The sequence below is a fragment of the Amblyomma americanum genome, chromosome 7, assembly GCF_052857255.1.
Source record: "Amblyomma americanum isolate KBUSLIRL-KWMA chromosome 7, ASM5285725v1, whole genome shotgun sequence".
In the NCBI taxonomy this organism is placed as follows: Eukaryota; Metazoa; Arthropoda; class Arachnida; order Ixodida; family Ixodidae; genus Amblyomma; species Amblyomma americanum.
Genome location: NC_135503.1, coordinates 13,292,400 through 13,313,429, shown reverse-complemented (window position 1 = coordinate 13,313,429; position 21,030 = coordinate 13,292,400). Strand labels below are relative to the sequence as shown.

Here is a 21,030-nt window from a genome sequence, read left to right as displayed (position 1 = left end):
ACTAGGCTATTTCATCGGTTCTATATTTTTGTAGAACCGAAAGGAATGGATCTTGTTAGGCCCGCTGGATTTAAATCTTAGTGCTGACTGAGCAGCATGTCACAAATGCCATAAAGTTGATTGACTGAGAAGAGTCTGCCATTAAACTGCAAGAAGCGTTGACGCCGACTAATTCGTAGTCGAAAAAGCTGCTTTTCCCGCGGTTTTCTCTCCAGTGCGATCGCTCTGTGTAGCCAGCTTTTGCGTAACTGTCAAAAGGCGCCAAAGGATGGCGCCAGCTGTCCGATGAGTGCAGGGCGACGTCAGCGACACGAGCAGACGACTTTCGCTGGAAAAGCGCGCCGTCCCGCTACCGGCCAGTGTGCTAGGCGGTCAATCCGCTCAATATTATCTAGGTCTGGGACAAAGCACGCGCGTCGCCTGCCGTCGGGACAGTGCGCGGTCAACTCGCTAGCCTGATCTCGGCACAAACCCACCGGCGGATTAAGAGAAGCAGCGACGACTGTCGACGGTGGTGGTACGTCCTGACATTTAAACCGCAAGCACGCATCCGCTAAGCTTCGCACCCCCACACACTTCACGTGCACCCTGGGGAGAATGCAGGTGTTTAATCTACCTCGGACACATTGCACCTAGTTCATTTTCCGCTTGGCTCGCTTAGAGATGACGCAGTCGCAAAATGAAGCACAATCGATTTGTCGAACGCTTCAGGAACCCAGACTGGCCGCCGCCGTTGCTTCTACGCAACAAGTACTTCCGCTTTAACTCTATTCACAGCACGATTGAAGAGCGCGTGTAAGTAGAGGGTATTTCGTGGTATTTCGTCGCACTGAATGCAGGTATCTTTTTAAAAGGCTATAATAGCAGCTGAGAGCAGATTTTAAGATTCAGTTTTTCTGCCTAATCGGACAGCTCGTGCAAGGATACTTTTTTACATTAAGCGGTAAATAATTCAACATGTCCAAATTAATATTTCAGTTGATCGATTGTGTGAAATGAAACACTACAGTAGCACGCTTTTCGCTCGCATATGCAAGATTGTTCAAACCCGCACAGGCGTCAGGGGACGCTTCTGAGCCATGAAATAGCGTATATACGACAAGCCCGAAGCTCAAAACCTGTGGGCTCTAAGTAGTAGCATCATCCTCATTCTTGATAACGTTGGTAGCCCTATACAGACTCTGCGAGTGCCCGACTATACTCCTAAAATGCATACCTCAGGGACCTTTGGCCAACCTTGTACGTGCATAAACTGCACGTGAGATCATTCTGCTTCCGGCTTCACTTCTGGGGTGGTGCGAAAATCTGAGTTGTAGTCGTAAATAGCACAGTGGCGTCTGTCTGCGCCGCGCGTATAGGTTAAGCTTAATGGGGCGGTATACTGTGCAAAACGGTTATTTCGTTCGAAAAGTAAAGCGTGGGCCAATCAAAGATGCTATTTCATATTATGTCATAGTTTGCATAATTTTCACTGTTCGAATCACCTCATCACGCAAGTCGCAGGGACGGCACGGAAGACAAGTTCCTTCAACAACTCGGATTGCTTTATGCGCTGCATTCATGGCGAAGCAAAAGACACAAACTGCAATGCATGTTGCGGTTACCTTCTAGATGCATTTTCTTCCCAGCCGCCGTGGTGGCTGAGTGGTTATGGCCCGAAAGACGCGGGTTCGATCCCGGCCGCGGCGGTCGAATTTCGATGGAGGCGAAATTCTAGAGGCCCGTGTACTGTGCGATGTCAGTGCACGTTAAAGAACCCCAGGTGGTCGAAATTACCGGAGCCCTTCACTACGGCGTCTCTCATAGCCTGAGTCGCTTTGGGACGTTAAACCCCCATAAACAAACAAACAAGAATTTTCTTCCATGTACAACAACACGTTTTCACACGTCAATACTATATCTGTCTTTGTACACCCTGTCAGCACCTGGCTCATGGCTCCTTTCAGGTGTAGAGTCCGCAAACAGAAATGGTAGCATCTGTTTAGAACACCCACGATTGGTTATGTACCGCAGAAATGCAGAGCTCCCACACACTAGCAATACGAAATTCTGAAAGATAAGTATATCCCACCTGTGAAATGTTAACTGTAGAAACTGGAACATCAATTCCCTAAATTCTAAGTTCACCACGTCTATCTCTTTGTCTGCCAAATTACGCGCGCTCCGTATAGACAGGAAGTATTCTGAGGAAAACAGCAGCATTTTGAATGTGCGACAGGTGATCGCTTCATAATTCTCTTTTCGCGTATTCACTATGGTATCTTCGTGGCTCGAAAAGCTGCAATACTTGGACTTCCACATTTCAAAGCCAGAATTATGTGGTATAAGTTTCTAATTACGCTTTCAAACTTTTATTATTCGAAACAGGAAACTGGGTGTTTCATGGAGCAAGCTTTACGTGCACTAGACCGGCTAAAGTGCACCTTCGATTCTCGCGATGTGCTTGGAAGCTGCGAACGACTCCGTGTCACTTACTCTTCCACAGGTTATATTTCAAGGAATCGTACATACAAATGCGTCCAAGACAAACGCATAGATGCCTGTTATGCTGCCTGAGAACAGACTGACGTGAACTGAATCCCAGATCTATTCAAATAGAATGAAGCTAGCACCAACCGGCAGACTATGCACTTGCACAGCATCGACGTAAAGGAGGTGTTGATGTCCATTGTGCTTGCTCGATCCATCATCGGGCGCTTCCTCAATAAGCACTCATCTATGCACGCGATACGTTGTTAGCGATTGGCGTGTTTCAAAACGCTCACAGGAATCCTGAACATTTACTCCACTCTCAGCCCTTGACCTTTCTTTGAAAGGTTACCAACAAGCCAAGAGCCTATTTCCGCGAATTTAGGGCTCGTTCGCACTTGGGCTTTAGGCTTAAGAATATCCGTGCGTACTCCGCCCTTTCGACTTCGGAAATTTGCTAACCGGTCTTAACACTAGAACAAGCGATGTTTGCGTGGTGCCATACCTTATGTGAAATTAAAAGGCAAAGACGCCTACGAAGGTAGATATTTCATGGAATTTCGAGATTCACCATTCGGTTCCTGGTTTTTGGCGGAAACTGCTAATAAATTCACAAGTTTTGTTTCAGAATGTGAGACCGGAAAGGGGTAAGCAAGCGTGCCCTTACCAATGCGAAGATTAAAAAATACAACTATTTGCACGCCTTTTTTTACTTTAGCAATGAAGAGGACAAAACATGCTTCTGTCTTTACTATTTGTACTTTTTCCTTCAAAGGGAGTAGGGTAGAAGGTTATGGAGGGTAATAAAATTTTTCTTCTCTCCAAGGGAATAATTTTCACCTTGAATAGGAAAGTTCAAGCTTAAGATGGACCTCAGATTTTACCGGGGATAGGCATCCTTTGAACTCCGTCAATCGGGCGCTTGTCGTCATCAGAAGTACAGCTCAGTATAAGGATTTTCTTACTTTTTGGACGTGCACTACTAGCTATGCAGTAAGAGTTAGCTCTTCTGCGGCCGTCAGCCTTTTCTGATGTTTCGCGACTCTGCCTGCAAAACAGAGGTCTAAGATATTCTGCTCAGCAAGCCGTGTACGCCGATCTGTTCTCTACTAAGCCGATGACCAGTGACTGACTACTTATTACTGCAGAAAGCTTCGGAGTTCGGCGAAAAGGTAATACTCTCAAACTTTTAGCCTATATTTCGCAGCTATGTTTTTTTTTTCAAATAATTCATTTGCCCCTTTATTATTGACAGCATTGCTATTTCCGATGCCATGACCAGGATCATTTTGCGGCTCTATTTCTATTACATTTCATTTAGATTCTTTTCGAACTTTATCCTTGTCTGAAGCGGCGCAGACGGCAACAATGGAATCAATTCAAAAGAAAAGAACCATTATACTATATCTTACAAGAGCCGAATGCCTGTTTTCGCTAGCTCTCAGCCTTCACGTCATATAAAGTATAACTATAAATGAATCAATCGTTCGAAAGAATTGTTGCAAGTCATCTTCTTTGGCAAACACCACTTATTATACATCGCGTTTAAAGCGCCATTTCATGAAAAGACGGTTATTACAAAAGGCTCGAAGTCGTCATGACGTCAGTTGCAAGTAGAGCCCGACGAACTCGCCTAAAACTGGCTAATTTGTATCGTTTCTTCTTGAAGCGGCACACGTAATTTGTTGTTTTTGATTAAAATGATTCCGTCAATTCTACTGCCGCCATTTTCTTAATTCTTGTTTTGTGCTGACAACGTGGTTCAAAACTAATATCCCATTGCAGCACGAGTTACGGCAACCATTACTGAGATATTTCTTCGTTCGCGATTTCAGTGGCCTTTGCTAGCTTTGGTGCATGTTGTCCAGTGAAGTTTTCTTCTCTAATTTTCACTGTAAACTTCCACACAAAGTTAGTTGAATTAAATATACTGCATCCTGCTAGTTATAACGTTGGCATATTCTTATGACCAGCGACAAAACAAAAAAAAACGATTATCAATGGCAGATGAAAAAAAAATGACATGTTGTAGAGCTTGCATTAGCATTAAATGTACGAGAGAGTTTCTGCAGAGTCAGTGCCATTGTCGTCGCCATCATCACATTAGGTCGTAGCCGTTAAAGGGCTGCCGTAGACGACTCTCTCTCTCTCCCCCCCCCCTTCCCTCCCCATTTTTCCATAGTAAAATGTTATACGATGATTACACATTCGTCGTCGTACGCATGATGAGCACTAGCTGGTTTTCCATTGCACTTTTGCAAAGAATTATTTTGTGTGTTACACTTTTGGGATTTATGATTGAGCTTGTCCGTGTGATGCCTACCGGTACCTTCGCGTTGCGAGCTAGTGCTCGAAAATCGGTTCTCTAGAACTTTGTTTGCATGTTGACGTTTGTCTGGTTTTAAAATACGCATTAACCGCTGGGAATATTAATGGGTGAGGTGCGTTTTCTGATTCAGCGCAGGGGATCATGGGAAAGTCGTCTGCTACCGCTACTTCCGGTTCCAAATTTCTCCCCCCTCTCGCTGGCTTCACAGCAGTCGCTGTGTTAATATCACTCGTTACATTAATTTACTAGCACTGCAACATCACTTATTGTAATGCATCATCGCAAGACCAACGTGACATCGACACTGCCATGCTTCGTCGTGTTTTTTCACACGAAATGCAACCAAAATAATGTAAATGGAAGGAGCCTTTCTAAGCGTACGCAGTGCGATGTGTTGAGACGACCTGTGCGCACAATGCATGTATGGATAGCTTACTAGCCCACCTGTGAGGAAAATGCATCTATCGCCTGCTAATCTGCGCACGTTTCAGCCCTTCGCTGTCATCGTAGTGCGGCGAAAAAACTAATATATAATGAACAACGCGTTAAACTAGTTCAACCGACTGCTGTGCATGCGCAGAGCAAACAGCCTACCCAGGCATATTATAACCACGAAAAAACACACCTACCTTTCGTTATTGTCAATTTCTGCGCTCAGGACGCGTTCATACGCTGCACGCGCAGATCTTACGGTGCTGCTGTGCAATAAGTGGTGTCGCGGCACAAACAAATGAGTGAATAAGCGAAGCTCGCATACACGGCAATTACAATGCAAAAGGCAGTGTGTACGAGAAATTTGGAACCGAAAGTAGCTGGCAGAGGATTTTCTTGTGGTTCTTTGCGTCCACTTCGGAAACGCACCTCACCTATTGCGCTTAAAATTTTTGATGACGCTTGATTCAACCCGTGACGTACAAACTAGAAATGACTCTGTGATCATACTTTCAAAGTGAATAGTGGCGTAACCGGCCTCAGGGATCCGAGGTTGAAAAAAAGGTCTGTGTCGACGCACCACAGTTTACTTGGATAACCGGTCGATAATGGGAATACATGTATTTCGTTTAATTTTTTCGTCCATTCGGTAAATATAAATGCTCCGTTTTCAGTTAACGTAGCGTCTTTGTTGTCATAAAGCCGTAATAAATAGACACAGGTCAAGTTTAATTTATCCTCAGTGTCCCTTAACCCCCCTGGGTAGCAAAAAGCAATCCTTTCCCGGAAAACAAGCGGTGACGAGTTGTAACTTTAAGTTCATCGCCACTGGAGAAGCTGAGAAGTCTGGGAGTTCCTTTTCCTTTTTTTTTACCTACGCTCTGTCCCCAAGAAGAGCCAGGTTGAAGCGGAGTGCGATCACAGGTGGCGGCATCGAGCGATTCTTAGTTTTTTTTTTTTTCAGACGATCGAAACCACCCTGAATTCTACACGAGCCGGTCGTTAAGCTCCTTGGCGCACCCCTCCCCTTCTTTCTCCGTCTCTCTCTCTCTCTCACGTACAGACGCACGCACTCACGCGCGTGAGAGCGAACTGAGTCACTAAGTCGACGAAACAGCGAATCTCGACCATCGCTTGGAGTATAGTCCATCGCAGGTACTACATGCAAAGGTTGTACAGCATTTCTCAGAACTTCCTCTTATCTACTCCTGTATCTTTCTGGGCCTGCTTCGTTGACGAATGTACACGCGAACTGCTGGCGTAACAGTTCCCTCGCAGAGTGTCTTTCACGAATGAGCTCGGAAACAGTGTTTGGTCACGTCCGTCGAAGAACTTGCTGCTTATACCTATAGAGAGCTTTTACTTTTCGTATATGCTTGCTTAGCTTTTGTTTATGACGTCATTATCGACCACATTCGGTATCCTTTTAGCTACTTTTCCTCTATTTCTTCGTCTCTTGCTTTGTTGAATATTCCCGCCTTTAAGCTTTCAAGATTCGTAGCCTTTATTGTACACAACAAATGGATGAAAAAAAATGGTAGGAGGAACTCCACACTTCGACTGGATTTTTAGATTTCACGTGCACACGACCTTTATACATAATAGCAGCACACAAAGCGCATGCAACTCACAGGTAGTATGATATCATGTCCTGCTCAAACCTTCTTCCATATCCGAAGCATGCGCGTGCGCGGAAGGTGAAGCTCGTGTTCTGCATTTGTACCACTAACGCAACACTGACGTACTTCTGTCTTTCTATGTGACTTGGAGATGCCTAGCTTATGTTATTTTTTTTCTTGGCCAGTATTACTACCGTCGAGTCATCAACCACAACTTTAACAGTGGTTAGCCGAATGGCTGCCAGCGGCTGAGGACGTAGCCGTTGCGCTGTGCTCAGTGAGCCGCTCATTAATGAAACATGCAGTATGGCCAACACTGCATTCGACGAGCTGAGTGACGTGCTTCTTGGTACGAGCTTCTTTCATTGGTTGATTGACAGACGGGCTCGAAATTTGGTGGTCGAAATTTCCGGAGCCTTCCACTACGGCGTCCCTCATAGCCTGAGTCGGTTTGGGACGTTAAACTTCCATAAACTTATTGTATAATTGCGTGTTTGTAAGTGGTCGTATCGAGTGTAATTCCGAGTGGCATATTATAGTCCAGTCCGTCTCTGTTATGCATTTCTCGCGGCCACCGTACGCCTATCACAAACTACCCTCGATCATCCACGGCCTCCGGCGGATATTTCGTCTTTTTTGCGCGGTGCAGGAAGTCTGTCCCGCTTCGTCCGAATGTCATCAGCCCAACGTGTTCCGCGTATTGACGCGCCGCCTGGCGGCCATCGCTCTTACGCCGGCACCGAAGAAACCGGGTCGTGACCTGAGGCGCCCTGGGCGGCGGCCAGCAAAACAACGCTCCTCCCGCCACCCCACAGCGCGTGCATAACAGATTAGCCAGACAGCACGTGCGCCGCGATGACCACATCGTCGCACCGCGGCTTTTCGGAGCAGCATATTTTTAGCGGCGCAAGGCGGCATATGATGCCTACGGCAGAGCATGTCCGAAGCCTCAGAGAAGCGAGCACGGGTGCCGGTGACCGGCCCGTAGGAGCGAGCAAAGCCGCAGAACTAGATAAAACAGATAAGACAAACACCAGAGCTGGTGTTTTCTCCTTCTCTTGTCTCGTTTTCCGCAGCTCTGTTTTATCTAGTTCTTCAAAAATGTACCAACCAGCCCGTATTTGCCCTCTTCTGAAAGCTGCGGGCTTATGACGTGTGTCTAGGTGCAACGTTTGATTTCCAATAACATAGACGGGCGACATGATGATGTAAAGGAGTTATGTAAATGATAATTATGGAAAGAAAGGTGCGACAATTTTTTTACTAATTTACATAATTAAGTACCCTGAGGGTAATTTTCCAACACACGGTACGCACCTGAGCCGTGCCGTGAGGGAAGGGATGAAGTAGACAGTGATGAAAGTAGAAAGAGGCACCGTAGTGGAGGGCTCCGGATGAATATCCAGCACATGGGGCTCTTTAACGCGCATTGACATCGCACAACACGAGGGCGTATTTGAATTTCACCGTGGTTCAAATTAATTATCCCTGTCTCTATTCTCCCTTCCCCAAAACTTATCTTCCTTTATATCCTTTTTTACCCTTAAAAACACGGCAGTGGTAGAGGTCGGGATGACGACTCGTCACAGGTCCGTGCACTTTCATCCTACGCCTCCTCGTTAACTTAGGTTTCTATACGGACATTCATCATCATCATCATCGTTTGCTAAAATGTGACCTCGTGCGGAGCACTCGAACTCCACGGCCCGTGCGCTAGCTACTTTCTTCATGAATTTCGGACCAACTGGTTTAGAGCGTTTTTGATCATTTGCTACATTTCAGTGGCAAAAATCAGCAGCTATTTTCCAAACGATAGCTTAACCGAAGGAGCGGACACATGCAGGAAAACACACTACAGTCTAGAGCACTGCGTTAAAGTGTCGCAACTTGCTGCTTCTTTACTGAGTGCGGCTTCTGTGCTTAGCAAGCCTACCTGTCGAATTTACAGCTTGATGCCTTGCATCCCACCCATCTAACATGTAACACTTCGCACTTTGTGGGCAGGTTAAGCACCTTGAGATCATCTCTTCTCCTCACTATTTTTTTCCAGTACTCTCATTTGGAGAACGGTCATAGTTCTTTTTTTTTTGTCCATAAGCTTGGCTAAGCACAGCAACGATCTTTTCCGAGCACCCTAACGCCCGAGGAGCATGCAGGGTTTCCTTCTCAACCGTTTCTGACTTCAAAAGTCAGCAGTTTTTCGAGCTTTTTCTTCCCCGATATTGTAAATGCTCGCGTTGGTTATTCTATATTTCTGACCCCCAGGTGAGCAACGTTGTCAGAGCGTTTCTGCTAAATCTGTCAATCCTTGTTGAGGAGGACGTAGCCCTGAAAAATCGAAGAAGCGATGTGCAGAGTAGTCGTCCGACATGGAGAAGTAGACCGTGCTCTTTCTCCCCAGGGTACATCGACGCGCGCTCTCGCCCCCCCCCCCCCCCCCCCCCCGCCATATTTCTCCCTTTCTGTCTGCGCCATCTCGTGACGAAACTTCTAAACTACCCGAGACTTCCTACATGCTCACTCTTACGTATAATACGAACGCCTTTTCATGCCCCTATGCCGGAGCCTCAACGTAAAGAGGCGTTGTTGGGTTCCGCCTTCGCAATAGCAGGCACGAACAATCGTCCACAGCTCGCAAAGGTCGCCAGAGCCACAAATCAACGACCTTGAGAGAAATGACTGCGCCGTATACCGGGCCTGTACAGGATGCGGTATGGCCGGCTTTGAGGGAGTAGCGCATTTTCTTGCGTGTGTGCCCTCGTTAGCCGTTCCCGCCATTTCTTCATTTTTCTCACTCCCTCTGGGTCTCGACGCCTCTTACGATCTCTCCGCCCCTTTTATTGCCTTTCCCCCTATGAATGCGGAAACTATGTGAGGCCGTTTCTGCTTTATTGAGATGCGGTTGTTTACGAGTGCTTTTTGATGTTGTTTGTTGGGGTCTGTTTATTTGTTTGTTTACTAGACGCAACGACTACATCCCGTGCACTCGAAAAGCCACCTATCACGAATTTCGCCTACGACAAGGTCGTGCCTGACTACAACAACGAGGCATCTTGACCAGCCACTGTAACCAGGCCGTAGCCGACTTTCTTGTTCATTTGAGCTACAGTAGTTACTGCGACCTCGATAACAGTAATTACATCTCGAAACACGACAGCGTCGTAACTGCCTCGCTATGCTATGATCGATATTACGAATCGAGGTCAGTGCTGCAGTAGACCTTGTGAGATAATAGCTATTTTTTTTTTCGGATGAGTTATGAGAGGACTACTCGACTGATCGATTCGGACAAGCACAGACTACCTCTGTTAGCTTCTCCCGTCAGAACCATAAAACATGGTTGCATTATGCTAAAGCATGGCATTAAGCCAGAGCCAAAAGTTTCACGAAATTGATTATCGGCGGCCGCTTTGCGCTTTCTCATTCGTTTTGTTCGACACATCCAAGTAATCAACAAAATCAATTTAGTACGTAATTTCATTCAGAGATAGTTGGCGAACAGTTGAACGTAATAACTCTTCTCCAACAGAAAAGGAATGCAATCAGACGAAAGCAAATCAATTATAATCGACGTGTACTGTCCTAAGCTTTTTTGGGGGCCAGAGATCTCTCGAAGCCCACGCCATTACCCAAAAGGTTCTCCTATGTCGGGAATCATGCTTTTGTGTGACGTCACTGGTCATGCTACAATGCATCTAAAGTACTGTATGAAGTACAGTCGTACTCAACGGTGTACCTCCCAGGCGTAAAATCTGGCTGGCGCCCACTTTTCTATGCATCGAGGAATCAGGTTGTTTAAAAATGACCAATCCAAGCAATGACAGACACCATAAAGTTCCTTCGTACAGTCCCACTTGCACGATATGATGTTGGTCGGAACACATTGCCTTGCCATAAACTTAACGCTTGCAGTGACTCAAGTCCGGCTTTCTTGAACATCACTCCTAGTTGAGGGACCACTGTGAAATATTGTAAGATACTGTTATGAGAGTATATTGATGGGAAACCCCCTGATGGAAAGAAAATGTTGCTTTCAAAATGCGTCCTGCGCTCGCACCAAGTAGTTAAGCGCGCCACTGCAAAACCAGTTAGGTGTGTTTTTGATAATGAATAGCAGAAAACTTACAGCGTCCCAATGGGAGACCTGCGGATGTATTAACTGTTATGGTAGAATTTTATAATATGCAAAAAATTAATGTCATAAAAAAACTCCGTTTTAGAAAGGTACTTGTCCAGAATTTCTTGGCATGGTAGCAGGTTGCGTTGCGTTGCAGACCATACCGAGCTCGACTTTGCGTGATGTTCGTCAAGCCTAAACAAGTCGAAGGCAGTGGGTTTCAAGCTGGCGCCGGAAATTGCGTAGTCAGCCTTCAGTTGATCCGCGCTAAAGCTTTACAAAGATACTGAGGCGGAGGGAAAGAGAGAGAGAGAGACAAACTGAAAGGCAGGGAGGTTAACTACTTCTGAGGCGGAGAGTCCTGCCCACTCTCAGGGGCTTCAACACGGCACCAGTGGCGACACATGTGCCCTGCAAATAGTCCAACATCAGACAGGGCTACGAGCACTCTGGATTCTTAACTTTCGAAGAAGACTGTAGCTGCTGTTTGCTGCATTTATTCGGCACCGTGCCGCGACAGGGCATGCATAAATAGCACTCTACCGAGTTGAGCTATGTTTGAACCGCCTGACTGCCACTCTCTTCACTGGTTGCTATTTGGGAACTCGTTCCTTCATCGACTATGTATATAGCCACCTCTTGCATCGGCGTCTCTCTAGACGCATTACGCATCGCCAAAAGCTCGAGCTGGGGCGTTTAACCGACCTCCATGGGATCCATCGCGAATGTTTCAAGCGTTCAGGGGAAAGTTTTACAGCATGTGCGTCTGAATTTCTCTTTGTTAAAAGATAGCTAGCCTTGAAACGAACATGCGGACTTGTGCCACTTGTAGAATGGATCAATTTCGAAAGTTCATTCCGTGTGAGAAGTGCTTGTTCGTCATACTGAGTTGTCATGATGTAACGATGCGACACAAACTGAGACAGTGTTAGTACGTGGCTCAGAGAGCAAAGGAGAGATTTCCAGCAGATGAGCGACCGTTGAAAGTAACCCACGCGCACAGAACTGGAAGTTCCGCAGGTTTCGAAAAGCTTATAATCAGGTGTTTCATTAATAAGAGTGGAAGCGTGATCCGGAACACTTGAAGAACGATGCACCCAAGAGCCGAGGGTTCCTCAGCGCACCGTTCTCATTGACGTTTTCATTGCTTTGCTTATGTTTTTACTTATATGTGTATGACATTTTTCTTAGAGACAGTATGTCAGAAAAAACGAGGCCATAATGAACAGCTGGTAGCTCGCGCACAACCTTATTTGTCTCGTCCGTGCCTCTTGCTGCACTTCTTATTCCCGATGCACGAGCGCGACCCGTCGTTTGTTTTTGTTTACCTACGTACTCGTGTCAAGGAGATCCATGCTGCTTTCGTGGGTGCCTTCCTCCTTCCTTCAGTTTTTTTTTTTCGTGACCTCCTCACCATTATAAGGTGACCTTCATTGTGTTGCTGAAAACCGAACGTCACCATTGCCTAGCTACATCGAACTACTAAGTAAGAGAGGACGCTAATGTAATGTAGTTAACGTATTTTGTGACACCCATGCCGCATGGGCATATTAACAATCTTGAAGAACCCTTACTTATATGTAGCCGAGAGTTACTTCAGTTCTTCACGAGTCAAGAAATATAATTACTGTGCTTTCTCTAACTCCCCTGTTTTGTCGCGTGCCGCTCGTTGCAAGCATAGATCAAGATATTCGCGTTTATTCAGGTTACCTGCATTGATCTACCCGCATCAAAACATTGTAACGCTGAAAGCTGTTTCCGGAGTTTACCCAGCAGGAAAGAAAACAATACAGGCTCTCATCATAAAAAATACTTTTACCTGTAAAATAAAAGCGGACGTCCATCTGCTGCGTGCCTAGGCGTGGCTTGCCAAACACGGAAGGTTCTGGATTGATCCGGAATGAGAACCTCGCCACAGTGGTACTTGGCTGTCACTACTGTATTTGCATGGGGAAGGGAAAAAAAAGAAAAAGTAATAAGCCTCGCGACGTTATCGTCGCTATAACGAACACACACACGCACTCATCGTCAAGCGACGCCGTCGCTAACGTCTCGGCATTGATCCCTGAGCCCCGCGATCGGTGCAGAGACGGTGCGAGGAGCGTGTTGAGTAAAAAGAGGGGGCCCCGAGTCAATGGTGCCTGGCGACGAAGTCGTCGTCGCTTCGTCGCATGCGATGGAGTGTCACGCGACGGTGTTCAATGCACCCAGCTGTGTTCGCCGCACCTATACATGCGCCCACGCGTTGCTGTTCATTCGGGACAGCCCGGACATCGTGCGTCAGTCGACGCCGTGCGCCCATTGGCGTTACCCGCCAACGCAAACACCCATTCCGTTCGCAACGCGTTCTGTCCGCGGGCAGTGCTAGGGCGGGGACTGCAGCTCGCTGATGGCGCTGGAAATGGCACTGCGCCCCTCGACGGGTGTGGAGGTTGCGCTTAGAGGTTGCGCTTAGAAGGGTTGCCCTCACACCTGCCGTCACTCGGAAGTGGCCTCAATACCAAGATTTCTTTCCTCGGCCTGGGTGTCCGATATGTAAACGCGAGGACATTGAAGCCGACATTCACCACTTACTGTGGGACTGCCCTGCTGTCAAGCCTACAAGGATCCGGCACCTGATGGTAGCGAGGATTTCACCAAGCAACCCTGCTTCATACATTGCCTGGACGCAGGAACCGTACCATCGTTCTCTAATGGACTTCATCAAATCAGCTAGCCTTTTTTCTATTAATTTAATCACTACTACATATTTCATCACACCTTCACCCATTATTGATGCCCTGAGGCAATAAATCTCGCTTAAAAAAAAAGCACAAGCGCAGGCACAGCGAGCTTGATGGTATTACGTGTACGGCATTGCTTTTACTTCTTTCTTCTGTTTTTTCGTGATGGATTGCGTCTGAGACATGTTGTGAGCAACTCGAACTGAAGGATGACTGAATGACGGTCTCCGAAAGCCTGGAACTCAAAGAAGGGTTCTCACGTAAGTGTTCTTACCTATGAGTGAAGTCATTGCTCCTGAACTCATTGTGTCCAGACCACATTCAACCCTTTCTTTATTATCTGCAAAGACATGCAAACTAGCCAAGATTTATACTATTACTATGTTCAACCCTTATCAGCACACATGTGAGGTCCCAGATATTCGCACACGGTGTTCTCTGGCAAAACTGGTCTTCTACAACCTAAACAGCCTTCTTAAAAACTAGAAAGAATCAGAAGGCTGACTTTGCGGCTTAGTTATCGTAATCTTCATCAAGCATAAAACGACAGGGCATGCTGCAGTGAGAGGGAATACTACAAGGAACTTCTTCCTGGGGTCTGACAGCGCATATTTGTTTTTTCTTCTTCTCTCAGGTCGAGGGGATCAAATAATGGGCGCCGGCCGGAGTGCGCACTCCGACGGCTCTCCGGCACAAAGTCCCACCCCGCTGCTCAGCGAGCGGCGTCTCCTCGAACCTCACGTCAGTGGCGACCACGGCTTTCCGGGAGCGAGCCTTCTGACTCCGAGCCCCGTCCGCCCTCCCATCTCGTCGCCTCCGCCGCGACCTGCCGACGACTCCGTGATACCGTCGCCGCCGACTTCGGCCAAGGCGTCCCGCGTGCCGCTGGTGAGGACCACCCGTGTCGCGTCCTCGTCCGGCGAGCGCCGCCACTCCATGCGGGCCGACAGCCCCATGCCCAAACTGCAGGCAGACCCCAGAAGACCGAGCGACCCCAGCGAGGAGCAGAAGGCTCGCAGTCGCGGCGAGCAGCAGCAGAGCGAGCTGGAGAGCCAGATCAGGGAGATCGAGCAGATGACGGACGGCATTCTTGAGGACATCGAGGCCGAGAACCTGGGAAGCTTCTGCACAGGCCGAGACCCGGCGGTGAAGTCGGAGGCATTGGCGAAAGGAGGGCGGCAGCAGGCAGACGACTACGCAGACGCCGGGAGGTCTACCATGGTGCCCCTAAGGGGCGCCTTTGAGCACAGCCTCTTCACGAACGCTGCCAAGTTCGTAGGACTCGGCAGGCCGCAGCTGCCCCCGACACGGTCGCAGGCCCACGGAAACCGCAGGTATGTGTTCCACCCGGAACACCTGAAGAAGAAAAGATAGCAGGAAATGATTTCATAAAATAATGTTGAGGCCGTGCGGTGTTTTAACACCATAATACGGAACGATAGATACACAGTCTTATTGAACCAGCCCATGCTTATACAACAATCTAAAACGCATGCTTTACTTTTATTTTTTTGCCGCGCTTCGTCAGCGCCGCCCATGCGTGGCACAATGCATTTAGGAATATAATTCCACCGCGGTCCTTCCTGGGCACTTTCTGTGAGCTTCAGATCATCGATGGTGTCGTATTCTGTTCTGAAACAGCCATGTTAAATGAAAAAATGTCCCCGGAGAAATATAAGGCTCTCAGTTGCAGCGTATTAAGGTGTAACTATCAGCGAGTTTAGTGTTCAACCACCACTGAAGTATCGAGCCTAAGGCAGCGTTACATATCGTTCGCATGCATGGTACCAAGTTGATCGTGCGTGAAAGCTGGCCCTCTCACAACCTGTGCCCCAGGGCGTCAGTTCCCCGGGATGCGGTCGGAGGCTTCAGGAGCGGCGGCCACCGCCACAAGCCGCACAGCCGCAGCACGGGCTCCGAAGGCAGGTCCCAGTCGCAGCCCGTCGCCGGCATGGCCGTCCGCCTTGGCGCCCAGTCACGGACACCGCTCGGCCAAGGAGCGGAGGCGGCGCAGAGGCGCAGGCACAACGCTGCCGCCGCGGCCACACCGGCCACCACTCAGGTGAGGGCTACCAGGAGCTGGCTTCGGAGGAAAAGAGCGTTCGTCACTCTAGCTAGCGGGAATCAGAACTGCGCAGCGGGAGAGTTGCACATATTACTCATGTATACGAGCACGTGAGAAGTCTAATCTGAGCTGTTCTGTGAAGCACCTATTGGAAAACTTTTTTTTTTTGCTTTTTGTACAGCACTGTCACATTATACCTATGAAATTGCAATTGTGAAACGTGAAATCTCATGATGTTTCATATGTACTTGCTTCTAGTTATAGTACAACGTTATAGGTAACGTTGCTCTTGCTTTTGTGTAATTGATGTCGAGGTGGCGGTGGTGGAAAACATTTATAGCCAAGCAATACAGAGGGGGTATACCGTCTAACATGGCACGAGGAAACCCTTAGGGGGCTGCCCTTACAGGGCAAAGGACAGCCCTTGGAGGGCTATCTGCTTCACTGCGTCGGTAATTATCCGGCGCTGGTCAGCAGCAGCGGAGCTGGCCAGGATGTTGATGCTGGAGAGATGAACTGCTGGCGCTCCACTGTTGCTGCACCGCCGGCTCTCTCTGTGCCAGGGCCTAGTCAGGATGACATGCTCCCTCCTTTTGTCCTGATTCAAGGGCAAGAACTCTGTATTACTTAAATAGTGTGGTGGTGCTTCAGGAGCACATGGGCTGGCGTTGTTAAACAACAGCTGCATGAATGTTTTAGATTTTGCATCGGGATCGTCATCATCATCATCATCATCATCATATATTTACTTTTAAGGGCCTCTACTTACATAAAGTGGTAGAACAGAGCGTGATCGCGAGTTACATGAAATAAAGCACATAAATATAAATTGTTAACCCAAGTATGACACAGTTTCGCGCACAGTAGCAAACGCATAATAATAAACAAACAAACAATTATTCTCTTCTTTTTTTAATTCTCTTTTCCCCTGAGAAAAGGTTATAGCTCCCGTGTTAGTACGCACGGCAGGACAGTCTTTTCATGGCGTCCTGGCGGCACCACGGGACTTCTCTCAGCTAAACGCGTAAAATGTGGTTTGAAAATCTGCAGCACCTTGTTCAGCCGGTTTTTAAACTTAGGTAAGGAGAGGGGCCTCCTGCGACCTTGGCTCACATGTCCAGCATTCTAGGACGAAGTTTTTTTAATACTGGAATATTGTACGGTACTGTTACAAAATTATTGAAGGTAATGGTCCATTCTTTCTATTTCGTAACGAAATCTTTCTTTTAAAGATCTGCAATCGCTCGCATCGATTAGTTAAGACTGCCATGTAAACTCAAGGTGGGACGTTTGTAATGACAAAAAAAACGCTAATAGCAACAAAAAAATGCAGGCCTTCCGAGAGGAGATTGCATGTATATTGATTGTTATAGTGTTATAGTGATATTTTGCGATATATTAAAAAATTGCGTATACAATCTCCCTTCCGTTGAAAACTTCTTTTGTCCAGAATCCCTGGGTATGTATCGCCGGTGCCTTCCGAATTATTCGGCACTTCTGAGCCGTTCTTTTTGTCAAATGAAGTAAAGGTACAGTCTGCGGACCTCCTAATACTGGACCGACACTAATTTACTTGGCGCTGCCAGGTTTAGTATCACGCGATCTTCTAGAACTCTTTCCAATAGTGCAGTTAAAAAGCGCGGCGCTTGCACTGGAACATTCAACTCTCCTGTTTGCTTAGTGTGGCAGATTCAGAGCGTACTATATGAGTACACAATCACTTCACGAAATATTTAAATGCATTCCAGCCATAGTTGAAGATAAAAAGGGGCTCTGAAAAACCTTTCTCTGGGTGCACTGTAGATCTTGATGCTGGACTAGTGGTGGTGGTCTTCTTGGAGTCTTTCATTCTCCTCCTGCCAATGTTCACTTGCTAGAACGTACAGCAACAAGAATGACTGCTTGTAGCGTTTGCGATGTTAGGATGACCACAACTGGTCAAGTTTCGGCTCTTCCGTCTCCTTTTTCATGGAGATACACACCTGAACAATTCCCCTTAGTTTTTCTGGCGAAATTAAAGTTACCAATGGTGACATTTCTCTTTCACGCATTAAACAAAATCAACCCTCATACACATAAGCCCGGGACGGGGCGATGCATTTAATCAACCCGAAGCAGGGCGTACTATCGATATTTTTTTCCTTTACTCCACCTCCCTACCACACCCCCTAGCTAACAGGCTGCCCAACCAACCACCGCCACCTTCATCCTCCATAAAAATTCTATCGCATGTGTGAAGCCTTGGCTTAAAGTAAAAACGTTCAGGAAAGTAAAAGTTTCAAAGTTATCATCGAAGGCAAATCCAACTGCTTTCACACAATTTTTGCAATAGATGTCTGATTTTCAAAAATTATATAAAGCGCACTTAGGACAACCGACAAGGGAGACCAAACAACACAAGCGCTTATTGCGGCTCCCTTGTCTGTTGTCCAAAGTGCGCTTTATATAATTTTTGAAAATGAAAAACCAACTAGCTCAGATGTAAATTCTGCTTAAGATGTCTGATTGTCGTGTCAGTTTTTAAGGGCTCCTTTAATTTGAAGCCAATATTCCTAAATGTCGCCGCAGCGCAACGGCAAAACTTCTCAAAGATGGCTGAAAGTTTCCCTTGAGTATTTGAGGAAGCTGAGTGCGTGACAATCTCCCTTTACGGACCACATTTCAGAGCGCAGAAGCCAGCTACGACTTCAGCAGGTACCATCAGGCTAACCAACGGGAGCAGGTAGGCCTTTTTTAATGGTGCACACCACCTTGTTGCTCTGCTTGAGCAGAGGAGTTACAACCTATTTCGTTTGCAACTCTTGCTTGCCCTCAAGAAGGGACATTCGATATTCGGAGGCGGTGAGTTGTCTTTTCATTGGGGTCCTAAGATATCTGCTGATATCTTAGGCTACAGCGACTGCTTTGTATTTTTTTCTTGCTCTCTGTGAAAGGATATGCTTTCCTCCAGGTCGCCCGCCGCAGGAAGTCGAGTCCAACACTAATGCGCAAAAGTACCCTGACAAGAACGACGCGAGACAAGATAGGTGAGCGTTCAGTTTTTCTTTCTTTACAGATTCTATCTGGATATAAATGTTTACGCCAACAGCAGGTTGCTCTCTTAGTTCTGTAAGATTGATTGATTGATTGATTGATTGATTGATTGATTGATTGATTGATTGATTGATTGATATCTTAAGTAAGTCCTCATACCTGATGACAGCGCACCGCGAAAATCCCCCTGCATTTTCACTATGGTTTCTTATGCTTTGTATTGTTTATTTCCTGCTTATACAGACAGGAAAAAGCGAAGGGAAAGCTAAAGGCTCAGAGCCTGATAAGGCTTTCCATTCGTACGCAGTTTCGGAAGCATTAAAAAGAAATTCATTAAGGCTACATGAAAACAACACTCTTGATGCCCCATCTATAGGAAAGATGTTACGACAGTCAGCTCCGCAGTTTCAACTAACGTTCTCAAAGCATTCGCAATATTATTTCCGGTTGCATGCGGTTCTACGCATAACGTGCATGTTTTTAAGGCGCTCACTAATAAACAAAGTTAATGTGGCCTCTAATTTGAAGCATCACGACGCGCTTACGTCTTCGTAACTTTTACAGAGGGAACCAGTCTCCGCCGGCCCATGTGGGAAGTCCCGTGGAATACGACATCTCGGAAAAACTCATCCTGGAAGACATCGAAAAGGAATACTCCATCACGTAGCATCGACAGCGGTCTCATAGCAATACACACACCCAGGAGGCTGTGCTGCTACCTCCCCTGTTTTGCCTTTGTCCACTATCGCTGTCTCCTGCTCTCTCTCTCTCACAGGATTTCTTCAAATATAACCACGGTATTCTCTTACACCTTTTGCCTCATAATACGTCACATTACGTTTTAATACGTCAAGGCATCTGGCCGACCTCTGAACGCCCAATTTTCACAAGGCCTACGTATTGCCTACTTTAATTGTTTTTGTCCCTTATTCGTTCGTGTTTGTTCGTTTTTCGTTTCTTTGTTCCTCCATATGTCTGTTTTTTCGTACGTTTATTTCTTTATTTTTGTTTATTCATTGAATAGTTTGTTTTCGTAATCATTCATCAATCGTTTGTTTGTTTGTTTGTTTGTTTGTTTGTTTGTTTGTTTGTTTGTTTGTTTGTTTGTTTGTTTGTTTGTACCACTGGACAGCGCCATTCGCATTATGCGCCCGGTATGTTCACTTGCTTAGCCTCTTTGGGAACACTTCTCTTGAAGCGGCCGTGTGGGACAGTAGTGGGAAAAAATTCTTGTTTTATAAAGTGGCTAAGGCGGAATAGTTGCCGTTTAGACTCTGTGGAAGTGTAATCCCGCCTTAAAGCGCTGCTATCAATCACCACCCAATATTCAAGTAAACTTACTCGTCAGATGACACATTACTGCACTAGTGACCGTGTTTCTCCTTGTATGATTTGAACGGATATGATGGCACCTACACTATGATGCCGTTTTTTTTTTCACTTAAATGTTATCTAGACAGATTTTAGCGTCCTTGGACAAAGCCGACTATCGATTCTGTGGTTGTGTATGTCTGATATGTGCACACAATACGAGAACGATTACCCTTAGCTGCTCAGGCAAATACCTCGCCCGCACAGCGAAAAACTAAAAACTCCCCCGTGCCCGCTAAGATGCAGTGCCTCAACCGTAATACCTATTCTTAGCCTCTAATAGACATTTCCTGCACGTGGCGATTATCTCTTGTTTTCAAGGCCAACGAGCTGCGGTGGTGTATTTATATATGCCACCAGAACTGAACTGCCGCTGCAAAGCTACTCGCTTCATTGTTAGTTTTTCTTATTTCATTCAAGGAATCGAGAGCTGGAGACAAGAAGCAATCCTTCGAGAGCGGCGGAAATTCCTTTGTGCCCTCTGGCACTAAATTCTTCTTGCTTTCCCCTCGCACCTTTCTCTGCACACCGCGTCTCCGCAGCCGGCGGACCGTGCAAGCGAAGCGGCCACAGCAGTTCAACACAACTGCCTAAACACAAGGGCGGGCAACTCATTGCAACGCGTCCCGCAAGCCGCGCTATGCGACGCAAGCAGCTCAGAGTTTCCAAAAGCGGCTCGCGCGCGGCGTGCTTCTCCTTGTTCAGTTCGGTTTCCGGTGATGAGAGTCCACGCGCGGCAATCTGCTGAGGGCAGAAACGACCGGCCTCTGCGCGCCATCTATCATCCCCGACTTTCCAGAATGCCTCAAGTGCAGAGACCTCCCAGCATGTGTAGGAATGGAGTCACGCTAGAGTATACTATGAACATAGTT

General features: G+C 46.9%; 1 protein-coding gene across 1 annotated transcript; it reads left to right on the top strand.

Moving 5' to 3' along the window:
• Positions 1-376: 376 nt before the first annotated feature.
• On the top strand, positions 377-20,752 carry LOC144096958 (uncharacterized). The gene is made up of 7 exons (XM_077629765.1): positions 377-517; positions 14,324-15,023; positions 15,526-15,751; positions 18,420-18,476; positions 18,705-18,780; positions 19,352-19,584; positions 20,579-20,752. The coding sequence occupies exons 2-7, from the start codon at positions 14,341-14,343 to the stop codon at positions 20,750-20,752; spliced, it is 1,449 nt and encodes a 482-aa protein (XP_077485891.1). The 5' UTR covers positions 377-517; positions 14,324-14,340.
• The last annotated feature ends 278 nt before the right edge of the window (positions 20,753-21,030 follow it).